Source organism: Sciurus vulgaris (assembly GCF_902686455.1).
Source record: "Sciurus vulgaris genome assembly, chromosome: 6".
Taxonomy (NCBI): Eukaryota; Metazoa; Chordata; class Mammalia; order Rodentia; family Sciuridae; genus Sciurus; species Sciurus vulgaris.
In genome coordinates, this window is record NC_136466.1 from 19,393,143 (window position 1) to 19,417,043 (window position 23,901).

General features: G+C 41.8%; 1 protein-coding gene across 3 annotated transcripts in view; it reads left to right on the top strand.

Moving 5' to 3' along the window:
• The window catches only part of ATP10B (ATPase phospholipid transporting 10B (putative)), a 323,628-nt gene that overhangs the window by 139,031 nt on the left and 160,696 nt on the right, over nucleotides 1–23,901 (top strand). For all 3 annotated transcript variants that reach the window (XM_079143825.1, XM_079143823.1, XM_079143824.1), the window contains exon 2: nucleotides 7,029–7,093. Coding sequence is in view for 2 of the 3 variants with exons in the window: in XM_079143823.1 (XP_078999949.1) it covers nucleotides 7,087–7,093 (7 nt within the window). In the remaining variant the exon portion in view is untranslated. The remainder of the gene's footprint in view (nucleotides 1–7,028; nucleotides 7,094–23,901) is intronic.

Genomic DNA, 23,901 nt, shown 5'->3' on the forward strand with positions numbered 1-23,901 from the left:
TGTGCCTGTTGATTGGATGTGATTTGAAGTTTTGATGAATGTATACATTGTATATTGATCAAATCAGAGTAATTAGCATATTATCCCTTCATCCATTTATCACTTATTTGTGGTAAGCAGATTCAAAAGCCTCCCTTCTGGCTGTTTGGAAGTAGAGGATACCTTCTTGTGAACCACAGTCACCCTGCTGCACAAAAGAACACCTGGACTTACTCCTCCCACCTTATTGTAGCTTCCTCTGTGCTGATTGCTCTTGTGACAGTCCTTCCCCATTCCCTCCCCAATTTGTGGTCCCCACTGTTCTTCTATTTTTATGAGATTAGCTTTTTCATTTTCCAGCTGTGAACAAGATCTTGCAGTGTTGTCTCTGTGTCTGGCTTGTATCACTTAATACGATGCCCTCCAGGTTCATCCATGCTATCTCAAATGACAGGATTTTGATGTGTTTGTGTGTGTTTTTAATGTCTAAATAGGAGTCCATTGTGTATATGTACCACATTTTCCTTTTCCATTCATCTGTTGGTTGGGTTAAATCCAAGTCTTGGCTATTGTGAAAACTGCAGTCATAAACACAAGTGCAGATATCTCTTTGGACTGATTTCATTTTCTCCGAATATATTTGCAGTAGTGGGGCTGATGGATCACATCATTGCTATACTTTTAATTTTTGGAGAAACTACACTATTTTCTATGACTATACTCTCGTAGAGAGTGTAAGGGTTCCCTTTTCTCCACATATCTGTCAATATTTGATTTCTTGTCTTTTAGATAATAGCCATTTTAACTGGAGTAAGGTAATTTAGCAATGCAGTTTTAATTTGCATTTCCCTAATGATTACTGAAATTGAATATTTTTTTAATTTACCTGTTGGATTTCTGTGTGTCTCTTTTGAGAGAAATCCATCAAGTCTTTTGTCCACTTTTTAACAAGGTTATTTTTGGATTTTTGCTGTGGAGTTATGTAAGCTCCTTATATATCCTATGCATTAACCTCTTCTCAGCTTGCAAATATTGGCTCCAGTTATGGAGTCTTTTCACTCTGTTGATTGTTTCCATTGCTCTGCAAAAGCTCTTCAGTTTGAAGTAATCCCATTTGTTTGTTTTTGCTTCTGTTACCTGTGCTTTTATGGTCTCATCGAAAAATCTTTGCCCAGACTAGTCTTGTGAAGCATTTCCCTCATTTTTCCTTCTAGTTATGTAATAGTTCTGGGTTTTACATTTAGTCTGAGTTGGTTTTCAGATCTAGTGGGAGACGGGGGTCCAATCTGAGAGAGTCCTAACCTTGCCTTGATACATGGTCTTCCTAAGCTTTCTATAGAGCTGTGCATGTGGTCATGTGACCAACTTTTGGCCAATGAGGTAGAAGCAGAAGTTTTGCATGTAACTCCTAGGACATAAGTTTACATAAACAATATTCCTTCTCGCTTCCTCATCTTGTTGTCTGTAATGTATGCATATGTGATGGAAAGGCCTCTGGTAGCCATTTTGGATAAGAAGAGTGAGAACTAAGTCTGTAAAGATGAGAGAGTTGAAATCAGCCTTTCCTAATAACTCATACAATCACAGTAATATCCAGTCTTTCTAGGAATCCCTATCTCTAGTCTTTTTTAAGAGCAAATAACAATATTAACAATAATGAGGTTTTTTAGGTACTTAAGCCAGTTATTTGAGGTTTTATGCCACTTTTAGTCACACCAAATTCTACATAGCATGAGAATTTCTCAAACTCCACCAGCTTCCAAATCAAACCTAACAATGGATGAAAATTCATCCAACAGGCAATTTATTAGTTCCTATTTCTACTACAACAAATTACCACAAACATAGCAGCTGAAACAACACAACTTTATTATGGTCCCATAAAAAGTTCAACATGGGTCTAGTAAGGCTAGAATCAAGATGTTGGCAGAGCTATGTTTGTTTCTGAAGGTGCTAGGGACGATCCATTTCCTTTCTCTTTTAAGTTATTGGCTGAATTTAGTTCCTCATCATTTCCTTTCTGGTTGTCAGTCTATTCTCAACTTTTAGGGGCTGGCCATATTGCTTGGCTCATGGCCCTTCCTCATCTTCAAACCAGCAATGGTGGATTATGTTCCCCCTCATGTGCCTAATCTCTCCTCCTCTTCCATCCTAGTTCATCTCTGATAATCTTTCTGCCTTAGGAGTCCATATGATTATATAGGACCCTCCAGGATGATCTCTCTACCTTAAGGTCTGTAATCTTAATTCCATCTGCAAAGTTCCTTCATGTACCATCTTCACAGGTTCCAAGGGTTAGGGCATGGACATCTTTAGGAAGCTGTTACTGTCCTTACCACATTGAGGAACATGAGGTTCCGCACCCTCATTCTCCTGTAATTTACGATCTTGTTTCAGCTGTTCTCCACATGTATAGGTACAGTAACCTAAGGAGCAACATTCCCTGGATGTTTACATCTAGTCCAAACATGGTCAGGAGTCCTACCCTGGTCTAACTCTCAGGAGTAATGCAGTGTCTTTTCCTATTTCTCCATGTACCATCGGAGTGAAGCACCCTCTCCAAAAAGACACAAATGGAACTTTCAGGAACCATGTCTCAGGCCAATTCACATAGGGAGCAGTTTTCTCAGGTAGGTCTGTAGTGTGTACCAGGTTTAAGATTAGAGTCTCTAGCTTTCCTCAAAGTCTAAACCTAAAAGAACCTGAGTAACTGAAAAATTACTCAAGTTTGTTGAGTGGATTACAAAGTGAAAGTTTCTTATAGATTCTTTCAAGTTAAAGTTGAGGATGAGATTAGAAATGGGTATATCATATCCAAGGCAGTAATTTCAAAAAGATGAGAACAGTGTAGAGATAACAAATTCCCCTTGAAAAAAATAAGAAGATGGGGTATCATTTGTTTTTGTCAGGTTTTTGTCACTGTGAACCAAAGTGCCCAAAAAGAACAACTTAGAGAAGGGAAAGTTTATTTTGGCTCACCGTATTGGAGGTATCAGTCTACAGATGGCCAACTCCATTGCTCTAGGCCCAAGGTGAGGAAGGACATCATGGTGGAAGAGCCCAGCAGAGGAAAGCTGTTCAACTCATGACAGAAAGGATGTAGGGAGAGGAGAGAGAAAGGGGGCCATAGGGGAGATGCATCCTTCCAAGGCACAGCCCCAGTCCACAACTTCCAGCCACAACTACTTGCCTATAGTTAAAACCAGTAAGTCCACTCAAATTAGGATGGACTGATTAGCTTACAGTTCTCATAATGATCACATTTTGCCTTTCAATCCTTCCACATTAGCAGGACCTCATATCCAAACCATAAAACCATCCATATTAATCTGGATGGAGCTAGGGAAAGGTCACCTACTTGGTAGTCCTTTCCTTGGGGAAACAACTTGAAGACCAACTCTGACTTGGTCTTTGTACCAAAGAGGAAGATATTTCAATGTGATGTTCCTAGAACACAAGTTTCAAGAGGACCAGAACCTTGCCTGCCTAGTCTGTTTCCTTTATCCCTAGCTCTAGGAGTACTATTTTTCACAAATATGTATTTGCATAATAAATGAATATGTTGGTTGGTTGATGGGAACCCAAGTCTTCCTTTAGTACCCCCACAACTGAGCAAAATTACCAAGTAGTTAAAGCTTTTGTTTGAAATCAGACATGGATTCAGGTCTTACCCCTATCATCTATTCTGCCAGCATGCTCCCTGAGAACTTACTTGAGTCTATTTTCTGTCTGTAACTTGTTGCCAATGATAACTACTTGTCTTTGTGAAGTTTCATTGAGAAGATAGGTAGAAAGTGCTTAGCACAGTACTTCACAGGGCTCAAATTGGCTTTTTGTGAGTGAAAATCCTCAGCTTCTGCTAACATGGTTTCCCCTCAATTTTCAAACTTAAGTTCCACTATGTGCCCCTACTTGTATTGGTTGGCTTCTCCCCTCTAGCCTTTCATGAAGAGCTATGAGTACATGCATGCATGCAATAACAGGGACAAAGGCAAGGTGTCATCTTCTCCACAAAACTAACCACTATGGCCCTAGTCAGAGTCAGCTCTTTACTTTAGAATTCTTGGTTAAGTCACCTTTGTATTTATCACATGCCAGTGCCTCACAGCATCCGGCGTGATGCAGGAACATAACGCCTTTGGGATGGGTGGTTGGGTGGATGGGTGGGTGAATGGTTAGATGGAAGATAGATACTTATGTTCTCTGGCCACTCCACAGAGTTTCGTATCTTTACACCCCTGGCTAGGCAGCATAGCGTCTTGCATACAGTAGACGCTATGTGTTGGATGGGGATGAGGAGAAGAAAAATCAGAAAAAGAGAAAATGAAGACCAATCCCCACCTAGCATCGGTCTCCTTTGGGGGCATCCTATTGAAAGACGTTACTGAGTAGAGAAGCAGGGAGTTGACAGTCACTCTCTGGACTCTCTCCCAGGGCCTTTTTAGAACAGGAAAGTTAATTATGGAACCAGATTAACAGTTTCTTTTTTGATACAGTCAAAGTAAAACCAGCAGGATGCAATTTAGCTCTTCCCCACTTTCCAAATAGCAGCAAATTTTCATACAAAACAAAGAGACACTTGAATTGCAAATTACTCAGAGAATCAGCTAGCAACCCCAACGGAAGAATATTTCTGCTGCTTTCAAAGGCAGGCTATTGCCTTTTCAGGTTTAACCATGTAGTGGGCCTTCACAAAGGCCTGGGCACCTGCTGCTTCAACTCTTGGTCACGTGGGAAGGAGGAACAGTTCCTGACGTTTCCCTGGCGTGCTCCAGTGTGATCTTGTGGCTCAGAACATTGGCCTGTTCTCTATATCATCTCTGATGCTCACAGGACCATCCTTGACTCAGGGAATGAGACACTGTAGAGGTCATCGCATCCTGAGGTGGCAAGGGCAAATGACAGAATACATGAAACCAGTGGTGGGTGAAGACTGGGAAGAGCCACAAACCCTGCCAGTCATGCAGGAATTCTGGACCATTATTGGTTGATGCTAGACAGTTCTGAGAAGTCTGTAATCTGGATTGACAAATACTATTTTTAGTTTTTGCATCTAATTAACAAAAGCAAAAAGTACCATCTATCGACTGGATCTGGCCTGTGGACCACCAGTTTATAACTTCCAATCTAACACAGCTTCCTTGTTTAAAACCCAGGTCAAGAGAATGAATTCATGTATAAAAGATCACATAGTAACCAAATTTCCTGGCATCTCATCTGTTGCCTGGTTCATACAGCAGTCTCCCTTCTGTCCATGCCTCTGGCAACAAAACAGGGCCACTTCATTTTCTCGAGAGCATTTACAAACTTTTTCTGATTTAAATAAATTCTGTATTTTGCAGAGGGTTTGAAAGATAGAGCAAGGACGCAGAATAGTAGATTACAGTCACAGGGTGGTGCCATTTTATTCATGGAGGATGGGATTGAACTGGAGGGGGGTGGGAACCCAGCTGAACATGGGTTACTTCCAGACACAGCCCCTGGAGGGCACGGTGGCATCTCAGTTGGGTTAGCCCAAGGCAGGCCGTAGGAAATTAGGACAGGGGTTGAAATCACATACGCGAAGTTGCAGAAGCAAGGAAAGGAGAGAATATGGCAAGTGAAGCTTTGCTTACGGGAGGTAGACACCGCTCACACTCGCCCTGTGTCATCACGTGGAAATGCAGACAGCTTTCTGAGTTTTTTCTATGAAATATCAAGTATTTTACGTAAAAGTTTTTAATGTTTAAATGTCCAGTTTTTAATAAGGAAGATCCAAACAGAACTAATATCAAGAGGCACGATTTGGACTCCGGACTTGCCTTTTGTGATCTGTGCCTAGCAACTCCCTGAGGGTGGACAGGGTCCTGCACAGGTGGGTCAGCTGGGTGGAGGGTTTGCTCGTGATGAGTGCAGTCACAGGTCAGCAGAGAGAGGTCTGTGTGGAGCTGACTGGTCTGGACAAGAGTGGAGAGAGCAAGGCTGAGCACAGACTGAGGGCAGCAGGCCCCTGTGGGGAGGGGACTTCAACCAGAGCCAGCCTGCAGCCAGACAGATCCTCCAGGGAGATCTGCTCAAATCTAAAGCACCTACTATGGCCTTTTAGTGTGTGTGCGTGTGTGTGTGTGTGTGTGTGTGTAAGCAATCTTCTCCTTGCTAAAATAATAGGTCGTCTCCGTTGGTAACCCTAAAAGACATCTTCATTTTCTTTGAAGCAGAAACATTTGAAGTCAGTAAAGACAGCAATGAGTGTGACAACTTTGCATTTCACTTTAATGAATCAAGGGATGAGTAGAAAGCAGAATGAAATGGAAGGAATTTTGAACGTCGGTCCTGGACCTCCCCATCCTGACCCCTCTCAGCTTTCATTTCTCTGTGAAGTGAAAACTGATACCTGTCCTATCTCCCTGTGAAGGTGAGGATTTTTGATGGGAAAAGACAAAAACCCAGTTGTCTTAAGAAGAAAAAAGAAAAAAAAACTAGCTATTGGTTCATACTAGTGACAAGGTCAAACCTTCCAACCATAACTGGATCCAGGACCTGAATGTCAGGGTTATCTATCTACCTTTTGTTTTGACACTGCTGTCCCTATACCCCCCCCCCCACCCCGTTCCTTCCTCTGCTGCAGGAACTCATCCCCGCCAGGCCACCTGCAGTGGAAAGGGAAGCTCTCTCCCGCTGCATTGTCAATACAAGCATCAGGACTGACTTTGACCCAAATCAAATCCCATGCCCGATCCTGAACCAGTCAACATGGCAAAGAAGATGAAATGTGCCGGGTGACTGGACCAATACACATTCCACGGAGCAATGAGGCACTTAACCTGGGGTCCCCAGGAACACGATTTGTCTTCTGGATGGTAGCAAATGAAACCGTAGACCTGATGTCCTGCTAGGAATAAACCATTCCTATTGAAAGAACTTCCTGGGAAAGTGCCCAGCCTGCTCTACGAGGTTTATTTAAAACTAGAGTCATCCAGCTGGTGGGAACAGGGCAAAATACTTAATTACTGCCTGGTACCAAATGAGATGGTCTATTTTATGTGTATTTTCTCTCCTGTGTCTTTCAGACTGGCTTTGACAGAATCAAGAGTGACTGAGGACACTTGTTTCACTGAAAGCAAGAGCATGAATAGTGAGTAGATTTTCTTATTCATAGGTTGTAGGTTATGGACTCTTTTCCAGTGCCAAGATGAGCTTCATTAAACTATAATTCCTTTCCCCATCCATTTAAACAGATATCACCTGGCGTCATTGGAACATCAGATATCATAGCATACGTTTTCTTTAATTCGAGTATTCTCCAGAGCATTAATGGGACTATCATGGTACATGTCACATAAGATGTGTTCGTTATTGCGAGTAACAGAAAATGCACATCTAAAGTGGTTTAGTAAATTTTAAAAAGTTACTCACTCATACAACAAAAAGTCTTAAGGTAGGACAGGTTTATTGGTGCTAAATGGAATAGATTAACGCTGTTGACAATACCTGGATTCAGACATCTTCGGAAAAGAAACTCTTTCACAGCTGTCTTCATTTGCCTTTCTGAAAGTCTCCATGAGCTTCTCCTCACATTCGTTTGCCAGAGTGGGTCACATCCCTTGCATCAAAGTGTATGGGGCCACCAGGATTGGCTTAGAGCAAGCATTTAGTCTCTTGCTGGCATTAGGGATGGAGCTCAAATCCCCTAAAGCACATTGTTGCAGAGAGGAAAGTGGATATCTGAATAAATTTAAGTATATAAAGGAAAAAAAAGATGAATATTGTGAAAACCAACGATAGATTGTGCTAGAAGGTGATGCTGGGTAAACCTTGGTGTTGCTCCCTCTGAGATGAAAGCTTGTCTGGGTACCCAAGTTCTAAGGCCTCCTAGACTCCATCCCTGATGAAAAAGTAGGCATTCAGCCTCGGCTAACCTCCCCTCAAGCCATGGGTAAAATTAAAGAAATACTTAGAAATGCTTTTGACTCTGGAAATAAAACCCAAGGCATTATCATTATACCATATGCAGAGTGTTGCTCCAATTTGCATAATTATAAACTCTCCCTCAAAGAGTAAACATTGATTGCTGCCAACTTAAAAAAAAAAAAAAACAACTACAAAGGAGTATTAAATATGCATTGCTAATTTGACTTTCTAATTTGTCTGGGATCTTCACAAAGATGTGCACAACTCCACAGATATTGAGTGCTTAATAAAACCTTCCACCTGTCTGAAAGAAGTCAACAGGAAACGAAAAGCTAAACACCAGTTTCTAAGTTCAAGAATGAGTCGATGCTGCAAAATTACCTGTAGGACTTCATTCTATTAAATGACTCTGATTTATTCTTCCATGCATTGACTGCCACCATTCAAGCAATGGCTTTGTTCAGTCAAAGAAAGGTAATATTTCCTCAGGATGTCTCCATTCAGTTTTAAAAGTCCCCTGTGAACTGGACATATATTTAGACAATTATAGGAAGTGATTCAATTGATGCAGGAAGACTTTCCTGCCCCAGAAGTCCATCTCATTGATTTGCTTCAATAGCCACAGTAATTCTGAATCGGGCTTCAAAGTTCCTTGCTACAGTGTAAATATGCTACTTGGAAATATTCTCAATAAAATAGTTCACCAGTGAGTGCTAAAGACGTCTGAAACACAGGATATAGATGTATATGTATATAGAAGACTGGAATTGTGTTACAAATCACATTTAAAATATGTGTATGCATCTCTATAATGAACACATGATATGTGTGAACACAGATGCATCTATCTATGTGCCATGTTATATAAAGGCATTCCTTTTATACAAGCTATTTTATAGTCTACTTTTGAAGTTCAACAACACATTGTAGACACCCTTTCTCTGCAGTGCATGCATGCATGCATGTGTATTATGTATTATGCATCCTTTTTATGGTTGATTAGTATTACTTCTTGGGAATTAATGGTCATTTATTTACTCAGTCACCTATTGAAGGTTTTCAGTCATTTCTACTTATATTTTTATTATTTTAAATTAAACCAAAACATTCTTCTGACAGATTTTTTTTTTTTTCCCACACATATGGCTTTCTCCTGGAAGGGTAATCACTATCAGTGTGGGGTCACCCAGCTGGGTCTAGGGGAGAGCCATTAAGGACTGGAGCCAGGAAGTTGCCTGAGGACTACCAGAACGTGACCTCTACATGCTCTGGATATGAGAGCTCAGGTTCCTACAGAAAGAATGGCTCAATGTCAGGAGCAGGAAAATGGGAACAAAGTGCACCAATAACAGTAAGAGATTTACTAATTCAACAGGCAATGGGCATGTTTTTGTGTTCATTAAATAATGACCTTCTTCCCTTTGTTTAGACTCTGCAAACTCACAGTGCGCAGCAATGAGCTGTTGTTTCGTTTTTTTAATTTTTGTTTTTAGTTGTAGAGGGACACAATGCCTTTATTTATGTGGTGCTGAGGATGGAACCCAGTGCCTCAAGCATGTGAGGCAAGCGCTCTACCACTGAGCCACCACCCCAGCCCCCAAGCTCTGCTTTTTGTGGTGGTTATTGCTCACCAATATACAGCGAGTGTCTGTATATTGACATTACCATGCGTATGTATTTTTTGGCAGCCATGTGTATATGTGGAATCTTCCAGTGAAAGTTAAGTCCATACAAACACATATGTGTTATGCAAATGGTTCACCCACTGTCTGCACTTCATTTTTATTCACTTATTATTTCTTGGAGATGGTATTCCATTAGTATAATGATTATTATTCTTTTCAATGGCCACATGATACTCTATAGTATGAATGCATCAAGTTTATATAACGAGTCCACTATAGATGGATATTTAGATTGATTCCAATTGTTTGCTTTTATGAATAATACTATAATAAATATATCCCATAAAGAATTTCTTTTAGAAAGCATTGAACTTTCACTATTGGTGTCAACGGCTCTTTTCTGATCATGTAAGAACCACACAGTCATTGCTGGGGCCAGATTGGGGGAGTGGCATTGCAGAGCAGGGACATATGATCCCCCGCTGTGCTTCTCCAGTGTAATTCTCTTACAGGGATTCCCTTGCTCCAGTCCTGGCTGTGTTTCCTGATCAAGTCCCAGAATGCAATGGAGAGAGAGAATACTGTGCCTTTTCTGGAAGACTAGAAAGATTAAGGTTTTATCTCCCATCTTTAGATTTTCCAATACAATTGTGGGAAATACGTGTAAGAATGCACCCGTGGGCCAGCTGCCAGGCTTCATCCAGAGTGGCGCAGATGTCCTTGAGCATTGGCAGCATGATGTTTCAGGAGAGCACCAGCTGCAGGTCAGCACTCATGACTTGTGTGGGTAGTTCCCCAAATCAAGACTCTGTCACCAGGAAACTGAGGAGTGGATGCTAGACCAGCACAAACCAAACACTCTTTTGATGTTGACGCTTAGTCACCATTGCTCACGTGGCTCTGAACTTCATGGTCTCTCTGGTCTTCTTTCCTCATAGGCACTAGATGCTTCTAAGACCCTATCCGTTTTGAGCTTTCCCTAGCTTTGTGATTGGCCATTACATTGTTGGGTCATGAGGTCTGGCTCCGGAACCCGCCTTTATGTCTTTAATCCCCGTCTTGTGTGATCACGTAGAGTTCACCAGATGTGGAAATCCACCCTTCTTCTTGCTTTCTGGCTGGCTGTATGTGGGAGTAATTAATAGCTGCCCAACTGGAATACCTTCTGAATACACGTAGTATTCCGGGCCAGGACACGTACACTGAAACTTCAGCCTGAGTCCTGACTGGGTGAAGTTTTCCAAAGGTGGACGTGTTGTTGTAAGCACAGAGTTGACTAGGCAGACTGAATCTCCTCCTTGTATCCAGCGTTGCAGGAAAAAAAAATCTATATATAACAACAACATATGTAGCATGGGCTACCTTGGAGTCCTATTTTATCCCAGAGTCTGTGAGAGGCATAGAGCATGGTGACTAAGCACATGGAACCAGTCTAACAAGGTTGGAACTCCATCTTCAACCCTCAGTAGCTGTGTTGTGCTGCCCCATGTCCTGACCTCTCTGAATGTCAATTATCACATCTATAAAACCACACTAACAGTACCGACCTGGGAGGGCTGTTGACAGGACCAAATGATGTAGCCCCCAAAAATACTTAGCCAGTCCCTGGCACATAGCAAGCATACTGGGCCAGCAGACAAGTTTTTAGCCATCCCTGCAAGATCGTTCCTCCCTGTTTCATAAACGTGCAAGATCAGAATCAGAGAAGATAAATAGCTTGCCCAAGATCAAATGTAGCAGGACTGGGATTTGAACTTAAGACCATCTACCTCATTAATTCTTCAGATATTTATTGTGTGTCTGGGAAGCACTGGGGATAGAGAAACAAATGAGCAAGGCACACTCCTGGCCCCCAGGGAACTCATCGCCTGAAGAGAGGTCATGAGACTCCTTGACATACCTACCACCCATTCCCTTTGTATAGCTTCCTAGGACCCCTGTTTGAAATACCTCTGGAGATTCTTGACAATAACTGTGGTAACTAATATCTATTTGGTACTATTAAGTGCTCATTTACTCTCCTCAGGAGCCCTGAGAGGCAGCTACAGTTATTATCCCCATTTCACAGATTAAATAACCAAGGCTTGAAAAGGACAAAACAGCTTGTTGAACTCACAAATCGAAACTGGTGGAGCTGGGAAATGAACTTGGGGAGCATACTGGCATGCTCCGTTATGCTACATAAAGGGGTCAGGATGACCTGTCACTATCTCTGACGGTCTACATAGAATCACACATAAGGTATGTCCCATATTTGTGTCCCGAACTTCTGTCATTACCTGCAGAGATCTAAAAATACTTGAATCAGTCACTATCAATCTAGAACCAGGCAGCAGGACTTACACTAAGTGCTGCTTCATTGCATTTTTAAAGACCCCTGTATCAAGTTCAGCTAGGCCTGCCAGTGACCAGTGCCCACCCACTTGGGGTCCTGGTCATGAAGTTTGCCTGGGCCGGGTGTAGACAGGTATGGCCTGGGAAGACAGAACAACAGGAAGTCGGGCTGACAGACAGCACCAGGGCCTGGTGACTTCTGCAGAGCCATGGCAGATCATGGAGAGGGAGGTGTTCAAAGGAGTCCAACAGACTTTCAGTTCTGCCTCCCTGGTTCTAAAAGATTCATCTGAATCTCTAAGGGCGCCTGGTGGGTCCGGGGAGCCAGTGATGTCACAGTCAGTAACATGCTGCCAGCATGATTTTTCCCCACTAGCTGGCTTTATTCACGGCTCACAGTCACCGCCAGTGAGGGAGGGGCTGCGCAGCCCCAAGACACTGAGAGATCATTGACTAGGAGTGAAAACAAGGCAGAGAAGAGAGGCTCCCTGCAGAAAACAAAGAGGCCTTGCCCTTCACAAACAGACAAAGACAGACACCACAGGAGCCTGAGCTGAGGTCTGTATTACTTGCAAAACAGAACCCCCAGCAAAAAGCATGACGTTGTCATCCTGCAATGTGTATAATCAGAAAAATGAGAGACTAAACAGCTTATGTATGATCTTCCAAAACGTATAATGCACTCTACTGTCACGTACAACTAATTAGAACAAATAAAACTAAAAATTTTTAAAAAGAAATTCTTCAAAATTTTAATAAGCTATTTTAAGCATTTAAAAAAAAAAAAAAGAAAAGCAGAGGCTAGATTTGTATTCTGGTTCCCAATCCAGAATTAAGAAGTCTAATGCATTAAATCCTTCGTGGATCAACTCCCTGCCTGCCTCCCAGGCTAGACACCTACCTCAGGAAGACACACAGAATGTCCTGGGACTGTGCTAAAGAGGAGCAAGTAAATAGAGCCATAGGGGTCTCCTTTATGCCCCACAGCACCAAGGGAGGGGACGCAGGGCATTTTAAACTCATTTTACACGTGTATAAATTCTGAATGTACTGTTTATTAGATCTGCCCAAAGTCGTGCAGCAATCCGACAGGAAGAGGACCAAATCCCTGATACCAGTGCCCTAATGCACACTCAGACTTTGGGGAACTGGGATCATGCATGGAGGGTGCTGGTCTGGCCAGAGCAACCTGAGAAGCACTCAGTCCTCAGTGGTTGTCATTCCATCGCTGAGTCCTTCCGCTGATCTTCCTGCATGCAGAGCTGGAGACCAACGTCACCTACTTGGTATGTGCATCTGCTGGGGTTATACTGGTGAAGTTTGTGCGCAGTCACGTCCTCCTCAATTAGAGCCCTTAGGAGAGTATGCTGCATTTTCTAACCTGTAGAAGCAAACAGCAAATCAGGAGCCTATACGTGAATAAAAAGAGAAGAAAAACCTGAGTCTTTTTTTTAAAAAACAAAAAAACATTTTTAAAAATATTTTCTTTTTTAGCACTAGGTGAACACAATACTTTTATTTCCATGTGCTGAAGATCAAGCCCAGGGCCTCACGTTTGCTAGACAAGCACTCTACCACTGAGTCACACCCGCGGCCCCAAAAGCTCAGTCTTTATAATGGCAGATGGCCCAATCCCAATCACCTTCAGAGTCGCCATTCTGTTTGTTTTTGTAAAGTAGCTTTTGTTGTTGTTCATGAAAACACCAGGCTTTTACCTAGACAGATCCTGCAATTGTGCATCAAAGGAGCTTAGATTACATGGAAAAAGAATGTTCATGTCCTGTGACCACAAAACAGAGGGTACCCCAAACCACTCACCTGGAATCTGACACTGCACTGCTAAAGAGCGAACTGAACTGTCAAAGGGTGGTCAAGAGTCGGATGGAATGGGGTTTGAGATCTGCCACTTTGTGATGCCTGAAAAATATTAACCACTTCCAAGTCCAATTCTTCAATAGTAAGATGGAAGCTGCTAACATACCTGATAAATAGCACTCCAAGTGTTTCACTGACTAAAAGAGCACCTCTATTAGTATTAGGAGTATAGTAGTAGCAATTTAACATAGCCAAAAGGAAGCCTCACCCAGAGATTCCCACAATTGGCTGAACATCAGCATCATATGACGTACTTTCTAAAATTGTGACTGGGCTCCACATTGGTGACCTGTGCAACCCGATTCCATGTCCTCAGCATGCTTGACTTCCTTTCCTTTGATATGCATTTACAAAAATCTATCTAGGATTCAAGTGTGGAGCTTCCATCAGCCAAGACTCCCAAAGTTCAAAATCTCTGAGTCTAGAGACCAAGCTTCAATACTTTTTATAGCTTCTCAGACAATTCTTAAGCAGTCAGATTAATATCTGTACTTAGGATGATTTCAGAGAGCCACTCACCTGAGCCCTAGAGAGGCTAAGCAACTCACGGGTCATAGCACAATAACACTCACCAGCAGATGGTAATGAGAATGACAAATACAAACTCCCTCTTTCTAATTTCCAAGTTAATAACCACCTCACCAAGTCAGCATAACAAAAATTAACAGGGCAGTTTTTGTGGTTGCCTTAGGTGTGGTCCAGATGGTCCTAGTCTTCTGGGTGTTGCAATAGTTTAAATCCATCAATAGATATCTGCCTGAGGCCTTACCCTGTGGATTTCAGTGAGATGGCAGACCCAGGGATATTTGGGGATCTTAGTGTTTCAAAGTATTGCTGACTTTCCCTAGGCAAGTCTGGCTTTTGGGGACCCAAGACTACAGTCCAGGTATCACAGCTCCATTCCATAGATACCACCTCTAGTTGGCTTCCTGGATAATAGTATTAGAGCCCAAAAGGGAATGAGCAGATAAGAAGAGCAAATCTGGCCCACAAACCCATAAGGAACGGGACGCATGGCAGGCATCATCTGAGGATAGTCACAGAAGAGCCTGTGGACAGAAGGGAGCCCTCGTATACACTGTTGGTAAATTAGTACAGCTGTTATGGAAAACCGCAGGGAGGTTCCTCAAACAATCGAAAACCAGAATTACTAGAGGATCCAGCAGCCATACTTCTGGGTATTCATCTCAGATTTGAAATTGGCCTGTCAAAGAGCTATGTGAACCTCATGCACTACTATCCACAGTACTGAACCCACACAGGGCCTACCAACAGATGAGCGGATAAGCCAGATGTGGTATGTGCATATGCAAAGGAATGCTAGCCAGCTTTCAGAAGAGAAAGTTTTGTCGGGTGACAACAGCAATGGAAAGCGAGATGCCCTGTTAGGATTAGCCTGCATACTCGTCCTTATAATACTTGCAGTTCTTAAATGTTTGTGGTCCATTTTCAAGAACGCACTCACGAGAGTTCAGGTCAATCAGGTCCTCTTGAACGAACCCCTTGTCCAAATTAATAAAAATGGGGGAAATGTTGGGAGAAATCCTAGTTCTTGGCTCGCAGCAGTTCATGTCTCCAGCGTGTAAACTTGCAGAGAGGAGCATTCTGTTCTGACCACCTAGGAATGTAAACAACTACCCCAAGTTGACCTAGTGTTACCAAGAGAAACTGTATAGGGGCCTGGTGGTCTGATCCCCCGTGGCACATTATGATTGGGCAAGAAACTTATAGAACGTATACCTGTTCCTGCAATAAATGAGTTTGCAGGCTGCTCGCCACAAGCCTACTTCTACCCAACTCCCGGAGTCTGGGTCTTGACTCCACAGTCCTTACCTGCACCTGAGCTAGCCTGGCACCCCTACAATGCCCTGTGAAATAAGACAAAACCTCCTGTTCTCACTAACTTGTGGAAGGCAAAAGAACCAAACCCCAAAGAGGTGGACAGTAGAATGTTGGTCATGCAACCTGGGAATGGTGGGGGGTGGGGAGATGATGGTCACAGGGTACCAGGTCTCAATTAGATGGGAGGAATCGGATTTTTTTTTTTTTTTTTACTTTGTGATTATATTGCAAGGTAAATATAGTGACTAACATATTGTACCTTTTAAAATCATTAAAAGTAAATTTCAAATGTTCTCACCACAAAAATTACAGCATCTGAGGTGCTGGAGATGTTCGTCGGATTTGATTATTCTGCATGTATTCAGAGATCATCGCATCACTTTGTACCTCATAAATACAGACAAATATGATTTGTCAATTCACCTCTAGGACAAGAGGAGCTACTCTTCCCCGAGAGCCAACTATGTTCCAGGAACTGTGCTGCACATTGAGATAAGTCTCTTCAGCAGCTTTAGAAGAATGAGGCCCTTGTTGATCCTTGCTTTTTAATTAATATTTTTGCTCATCAACATTGGAAAGAGAAATAGACATAACCTTGAGGGGGAGAGGGCCCGTCTGTGAGGAGCATAAAGGCATATAAAAAAGTCAGAAGGAAGAATCCTGCCTTTACTAAAGGGGAAAAGTTTGATTTTATTAAGTGCCACACTGTGAACAATGACTTTTCCCTTAAAGAATGGAATTTTTGTGGCCATAAACTTTCCTCTATATTCCGATCCCCTCAGGATTCCATAGGTCCCCAGGTCCCCACTCTAAGTTCATGAGGATGAAATGATTTAATGTATATAAGACACTTAGCAAAATGAACACATCATGATTGTTCAGTGACTGTTAGATATTATGCTAGTCACTGTTAAGCTGGTTTTTATCAACAGTAAAATTTATTCAAATTTAAGAGCAAAAAATCTAAGTGATTCAATTGAGTAAATTTATAAATAATAGAAATATTTATATAATTATTGCTATATTTAGGGCTTTGAATGTTGTATTAATTTTTTATAATTATATAACAAATTATCAGAAATAACTTAATACCCATTTATTATGTCACAGTTCCTATATGTCAGAAGACCAGGTGGGGTATGGCTAGGTTCTCTGCTCAGTGTCTTTCAAAGCCATAATCAAAGTATCCAGTGGAGTATGTTCCTTTCTGGTGACTTCAGGAAAGAATTCTCCTTAAAACCTACTTAGATTTTTGGTCAAATGTGGTTCCTTGCATGTAGAGTGTGGAGGGTCCCCAGTTCTTGCTAATTGTCACAGCTGGGATTATTCTTAACTGCCAGAGTTCATGCGGCTCTGTTTATCCATTCATTGAAAAGCCAGCAATATACTATGTCTCTCAGGCTTCAAATTTCTCTTGCCAGGAAGAGCCCTTGAGGGGTCTCTCTGGATTAGCCAGGTTTATGCAGGTTAATCTCTCTGTCTTAAGGATAACTCTGTTGGGACCTTAAATACATGATCCAAACCCCTTCCCAGAAATACTTAGAACAGTATTCTTTGAGTGAATGGGAGAAGGTATGTGTAAGACAGGGGCCAGGAAATCTTGGGGATCATCTCAGAATTCTTCCAGCACAGATTCATTCTCTTTTGTACTCTGGCTTAGATCAAAGCAAGATGGGACACAGAGCTAATGGACAGCATGTAACTGATAGTTAAAAATATTGTATACTGGAAATTTGCTAAGATGTATTACCACACTCACACACACACACACACAAGATGATGGATGTATTCATTTTCTGGGTTTTAGTAAGCTTTTCTCTGTGTACACAGGAAAATCATATATATACCTTAACCATACATAATAAAAATAAAGATACCTGTATCTTCAAATTAACAGGATAGCACAGTAAAATAAGTGACTTTATGTGTGGATTGTAAAATAATTCCTTAAAGATTATCTTCATTGTTCTTTAATTATGCCCCATATGTGGGACACACAGACCCTCAGCCTCTGCTTAGGAATGAGGGTTAAAGATGCTAATGATAGTGTACTATCAAATAGTATTTAGGAAAAATTCCAAACACTTCTCAACATTGGTTACAGGTCACTTAACTTTTAAATGCCTACTTCATCACCTGTTAAAAAGAAAAGATGAACTCATAGGGATGATTTGAGAGATCAAGGACATGTTTGTTTGTTTGGTTGGTTTTTTTGTTCTGGAAATTGAGCCCTGGGGTCCTTTACCACTTAGCTCATTCCCAGCCCTTTTTATTTTTTATGTTGAGACAGGGTCTTCCTAAATTGTTGAGGCTGGCCTTGAACTTGTGATCCTCCTGCCTCAGCCTCTGAAATCCCCGGGATCACAGGCATGCACCACTATATCTGTGGAGGATGTTTTGCATAAATGCTAGCGTGATGAATGTTTGACATTTCTTGCGAGCTTACCATGAGAGGCACTGTGGGCACTTCTGAGGGCACTGTTGATAATTGAAGGTGCATGACTCAGAAGTGAAGCCAGTGCCATGATCCCATCCCAGTTCTGTCCCCTTCAGTAAAGGTATTAACCACTCAGCGTCTCAGTAACGTCAGAGAGTGGTGACAGAAAAGACAGATGAGAACCTGAGTATGGACCTTGTGTGTGGTGTCTGCAGAGTGTACGTGTGTCAATCCCAGCTCTTTCTAAACTTGGGGCATTCAAGTAACACCTTTGTGATATTTCTCCCAACTGCAAGCCACCTACTCTGCAGTTTGTTTCACATACTTTAAATCAACTTTTTTCTTATCCATGGCTGGCTTTGAGGTGCTTTTTTCCTAAGATGATGTTGAAATAACTGTTTAGCTGTTTAAATAAAACCATCAAAACCAAAATTACCATCGGTACCGCACACTGGGAAGAGCTTCAGTGAGAAGGCAGGAGGCTCCTTTAAATTGGTAAAGAGTATGCTTTAGGGCCCCTGATGCAATAAATGGAGCTACCACATTTTAAATAATTTGGGGTTTTGAGAGAGTGCCTTGGAATTAAATTCATCTAATTTTTAAAATAAGTCTTAGGAATGGGGAAAAAAATGTGCTTAGTTTAAACAAAATGAAAATATGTCAGGGTCAGACCTCACATTCAGACAGTCCTAATTTCAAGGTCAATTTTATATATATATATATATATATATATATATATATATATATATATATATATATAAACCCAGCAAAAATGAATGAAGAGGCAGGTGGGGAGGTTGAGATGGGAAGAGAGAATGAAGGAAGACAGAAATGCAGAGGAAGAGTGATGTAAATGGGCATCCAGAGAAACAGAGAAAGCATCTACGTTAGGAGGGAGGGTAGAGATGGTGAATTCTTAAGTGATTATAAACTTTCATTATCACCCTGTTCTTGGGCTTCTATGGGCTTTAAAATGCAGTTACCTCCCCTCACTCCTCATTGTATGTTATGTAGATGATTGACAACTCTTCAGCTGTCTGTTCTCTCAATTTTTTAGAACTCCTCTCAGAAACCAGGTGACATGGCTGCCCCCTTGGTCAAAATTATGATCCGCACAGCATGATCGTAATCAGCACAGTCTGACTCACCATCTGAAAGGGCAAGCTGGGACTGTTGCTTGCTCCAAGTCTCTGCCCTTGATCTAAAACATAGCCATCCTAATTGCATTATGGTACCAAACTGCAAATGATGTTGAACAAGAAAATGAGACGGGTACTTTTTGACTTTCCACTCCTTGCTAAGTGGTTCTCAGGAGGTGGATTTCTCGCAGCCATTGCTTCTACAACTAGAATTAAATTTTCTAGCTTCACCATTCCCTGTCCCAAGAAGCACGGCAGCACTGCCCGCTCGGTACCTAGGGAAGAGCACTTTCGTTCTATATTTTAATTAGGCCCTGACATCTGTGCGGACTGTGAGTGCTTATTTGCACACCTGCAGGCTATTGGCTGTAAAGGAGCCCAGCCTCTGTGGAGATTACGTGCCCAGATGGGGAGACTGCAGTCGTTTAATTTAATAGAGCAATTGTGCAGGCCTTGTCGAATGTGCTGCGATTGTGAAATGTGGGCCTCCTCTCAATTCCAGGTACTCAGTGCTGTTCCTTATGTAATGCACATTTCACCTCCTCTGTCAATCTTCATAACAAATACAGCCAGGCAGAACAGGAGCTCGGCAACAGAGCAGTCTTTGAAATCTTTCACAGGAAAGGGAAGACAGAGAGGGCCCCGGGAAGAGCTGGATTTGCCTGGATGAAATTTGCCAGGGATTTGAGTGATCATCTTGCCTCCTCTGTTCAACGAATGTGCTGTGTGTGGCTCCAACCTCATCTAATGAGGCTGTGACTGCAGCAGGTACCAGGAGATGCACATCTGGCAAAAGAGGGTGGCCAGAGAGGGGAGACAGGCAGAGTGGCCTATGTGCCACTGTCACCAAGACATGTGCTTTCCCAAGCCTGGACTGCTGATCAAGGCTCCTGTTTTTGAAGTCTCGCCTCTTACATCTGCTTATTGACCACTATGTCCCCAATACCTCTCATAGAATCTGACATAGACTCTGTGCTACGTAAGCATTTATGGAAAGAAAGAATAAATAGGGGGACAGAAGTGGTAGTATTGCCAGACCACTGAGACCCATTTGCTTCCTGAATGAGTCCTTCTGGATGGTCTCTTTGGGCCCACTCTGGGTAACTTGCTGGCAAATTCTACCTTGTCGATGCATTCACTAGTTACAGAACTGAGTTTTTCTTAGTTGGCTTATCTTGCTTCCTAATTATCTCCTGCACACCTTTGGGATGACAGCTGCCTACATTGCATCAAAGGAGGCAAGGCACTTATAACAGCATGTGATAAAAAACAGAATAATGCCTCAAGTTGTAGTATTAGTGAAATGTTGGGAGAACAAGGAATTCTTTATGGCCCAGGAAAGTGAGAAAGAGTTTGCTTTAGACGTTAGTGTGTGGTTAGTCAATAATTGTGGGAAGTCTCCCAGAAAAGAGGAATGCAAACATAAAATAGTTAACGTGAATGTGGACGTGACTGATTTACACTCCTATGACCCAACCACGTGGAATTGAATGAAATAGCATCATCAGTCTAAACCTTAATTTTCTCTTTTAAAAAGTGGGAATAATTATGACACGGTCACATACCTTCCAGAAATAATTAGAAGAGACTATATATATGTAATTATATTAACATTATTTGATATGTGCATCTCCTGAAGCATACTGGAAGGCAATATGTAATAACAGAATCTAGAAGAGAGTGGTTCTACAAAAGGTTGGGCTCAGCCAATGTAAAACACAAGCGTATGAGGTAACCAAGGGTACCAAGCTTGCTTTTATCTGTTCATATTGGAAGAACAGCTTTCCTCTGATTACCATAATCATAAAGGTCAAGACGTCCAAGACATCAGCATAGCAGGATCCAGATAAAATTGTTATATTGGGGAGTCAAGGATTATGTGATGTTATCAAGGTTCTAATATTTTGAGGATGAGAATCAAGGTCACCTCTTATTTTTGGAAGTTCTGAGGATGTGCCCCCTATTCTTGTAGTGGAATCAAAGTGTCAGGTTTTGCTTCTACTGATGCAGTCATTATGATTAACTTCATTGCCTTGGTTATTTAATTACAAATTGAGAACTTTGGAGTCAGGGAGATATGGGTTCAAATTCTAGAATTACCAGGAAGTGGTAATGTGAAGTTAGAGAAGTTGCTCTCTAAAAGTCTCTTCATTTACCAAGAGGGGGTAAAACTACCTTTCTTGACCCTTATGGATTAACACATAGGTAAGGATTGAGGACAGTGAATGACATATCAGAGAATGGAGGCAGAGAGAGCTCATTTTATTGCAATGGGCAAAGCAGGACTTTTCGCACTGCCCAAGTGCCTCAGGGAAAATGAAAACTGAAAAGTGAGCATATTGCCCAGGTCACTCTGGGAGTCTGGATCTTCTCCACTAAGATTGGAAAATCCTCTGAGACTGAGCAGGGGCAGGTGTTAAACTCCAGCTGCCTTCTACCAAGACCTGGGTGGATATGCGTCGATGAAACAGCACCACAGTTACCCTCGAGGCAAACTGCAGGAAAATAAGAAAAATGAAGGCAATGTAATACATGGTTCAGAGTTAAATTTAATTCACTCAAGGGCCTTCATTTATTCTAAGACCATGTGCTGCTTAATGTTTTAGCTAACTAAAACCATGGTGAGAGTGAAAATAGCTTGTTGCTTTGGGTTATGCTTTTTTACATTACTTTCACTGGGAAAAGCAGAAACTCAACAGTCCCAGATCAGCATCCAAAATGTCTTTGGAAATTTCTACACCACCAGATAATGCAAATGCCTGGGGAATCTTGGTCCAGGAAGCAGAAATTCCTCGTTGTGCTGTTTGGGAATTAAGAGCAAGCAGAGTACCTTTTATCTCTGAATATTATGTATTTGAGCATTTCTTGGAAGCAAGGTCTTAGGGAAAAGGATTCTAGCCTGCGTGGTTACTGATGATAAGCAGCATGTACACAGTTTAAAACCAGTCACATCTCCTTTCATTGAAATACCAAGGCGGCAATTGAAAGTGTTCATAGAGCGTCTTTTAATAATAAGTAGAGGTGTCGCCTAGGTTCTGGGGGTAGCAAGGTGCTCAGACTGCCTAATTTGCCTAGAATAAGTTGAAACTGATCACTCAGCTGATGATAGAATTTGGGAATCATACTCTAAAACCGTGGGCACTTTCCTCTGTTGCTTGAAGATACAACTTAGAACACGGTGGCGTGCTATCTCTGTAGGGCCTGGGCCCTCTGAGTATGGCTAAGAAGCTGCCTCTGTGGTCGAAGGGGTCATGGTGTCTGAAGGACTCTGGCATTCCTGTTCACAAGCTAAACCTGGAGTGGAGCCAGATCAAGAATGAGAGGTGAGTTACTACAGTCAAACAGAAACAAAATCTAAGGAAATAGGTATAGTATTCAGATTTCCTCTCTGGGGGAAGATGTTTCTGAAAATGTTAGTGTTGGGTGAAAATGCAGTGTAAAGAATGAGAATGTAGTGTTTGCACTGAGGAAGCATAAAGAAGTCATTGGAGGGAGCACAGAAAAGAGCAGACGTAAGAGTATTCCTTAGGGTCAGTAGACATATTGGCTACTCTTAAAAATTATTGTTTTAATTGTTTATAAAACATAAGCTCTGATATTTGGTGTATTAGTTAGTTTTCCATCACTGTGACAAAATACCTGAGACGATCAGCTTAAAAAAAGAAAAGGTTTATTTGGACTCATGATTTCAGAGCATGTGTGCTGAGCCCTGTTGCTTTTGGGCCTGTGGCAAGACAGTACATTATGGTGGGAATGCATGGCAGAGGAAGCTGCTCACCTCATGGAAGCTGGGAAACAAAGAGAGGAAAAGGAAGAACCAGGGTCCCAATATCCCCTTCAAGGACACACTGCCAATGACCGAATTTCCTTCCACTAGACCCCACTTCCTAAAAGTTCCACCACCCCCCACAATAGCACCATAGGCTGGTGACCAAGCCTTTAAGACAGACCTTTGGGGGATAATTGAGATCCAAACTATTGCATTTGGAAAGACCAGATTTATAAGACCTCAAACGTTCACCCTGCCTTACTAAGCTCAGTAAAACGCATGGAGAAACTATGATCCTTAAGAAGGAAAAAATGACTGATTTTTTTTTTCTTTTTGTACATTCAGTGGAAGATAATTATGGATACATCCTTCATAGGTGATGAAACAGTTCTCTTAGAGTCTGAGTTGGAGCCTTAGCAAGTTTACCTGTGTTTCCTTCTCAATACAATGTATGAACTGAGGTGTTGTTCAAATTGTGAACTGTCATTCCAAAAATTAGAGTATAAGTTGATCCACTAGACAGCTAGCAGGTGAAATTGTCCTTATCATGAAGGGTACAAAATATTTAATGACGGCTGTGCCTAGAATTCTATTCAAAGTCAGATAATAAGGCAAACTCAGAGAAAATAATTAGAGCTTATGAGGACTCTTTCAGGGACTCTTTCAAGCTTCTTTGAAAGATTGGTGAATTAAAATTATTTTATGCTCCAAAAGGAATTCTAATGATCATATGATAATTTATTATGGATTAGGTTATTGCTTTGATAGTTATATAAGTGTTACAGAGGCTGGAACTCTCAGAGGTCCAAATCCAGCCAGTCATCCTACCCCTTTATGGTTTCCCAAGAAAATCATGTATGATAACTAACAGTAAAGGGAGATGGAAAGTGCCACAGTACCGACGGCTTTGAAAGTGCAAAGCTCTGATGTGAATTTTAGATTGTATCACAGCCCTTACTGAGACCTAAATCAGTCTTCTTACACACGTGTTCGTGTGCCATGTGAGCAGTC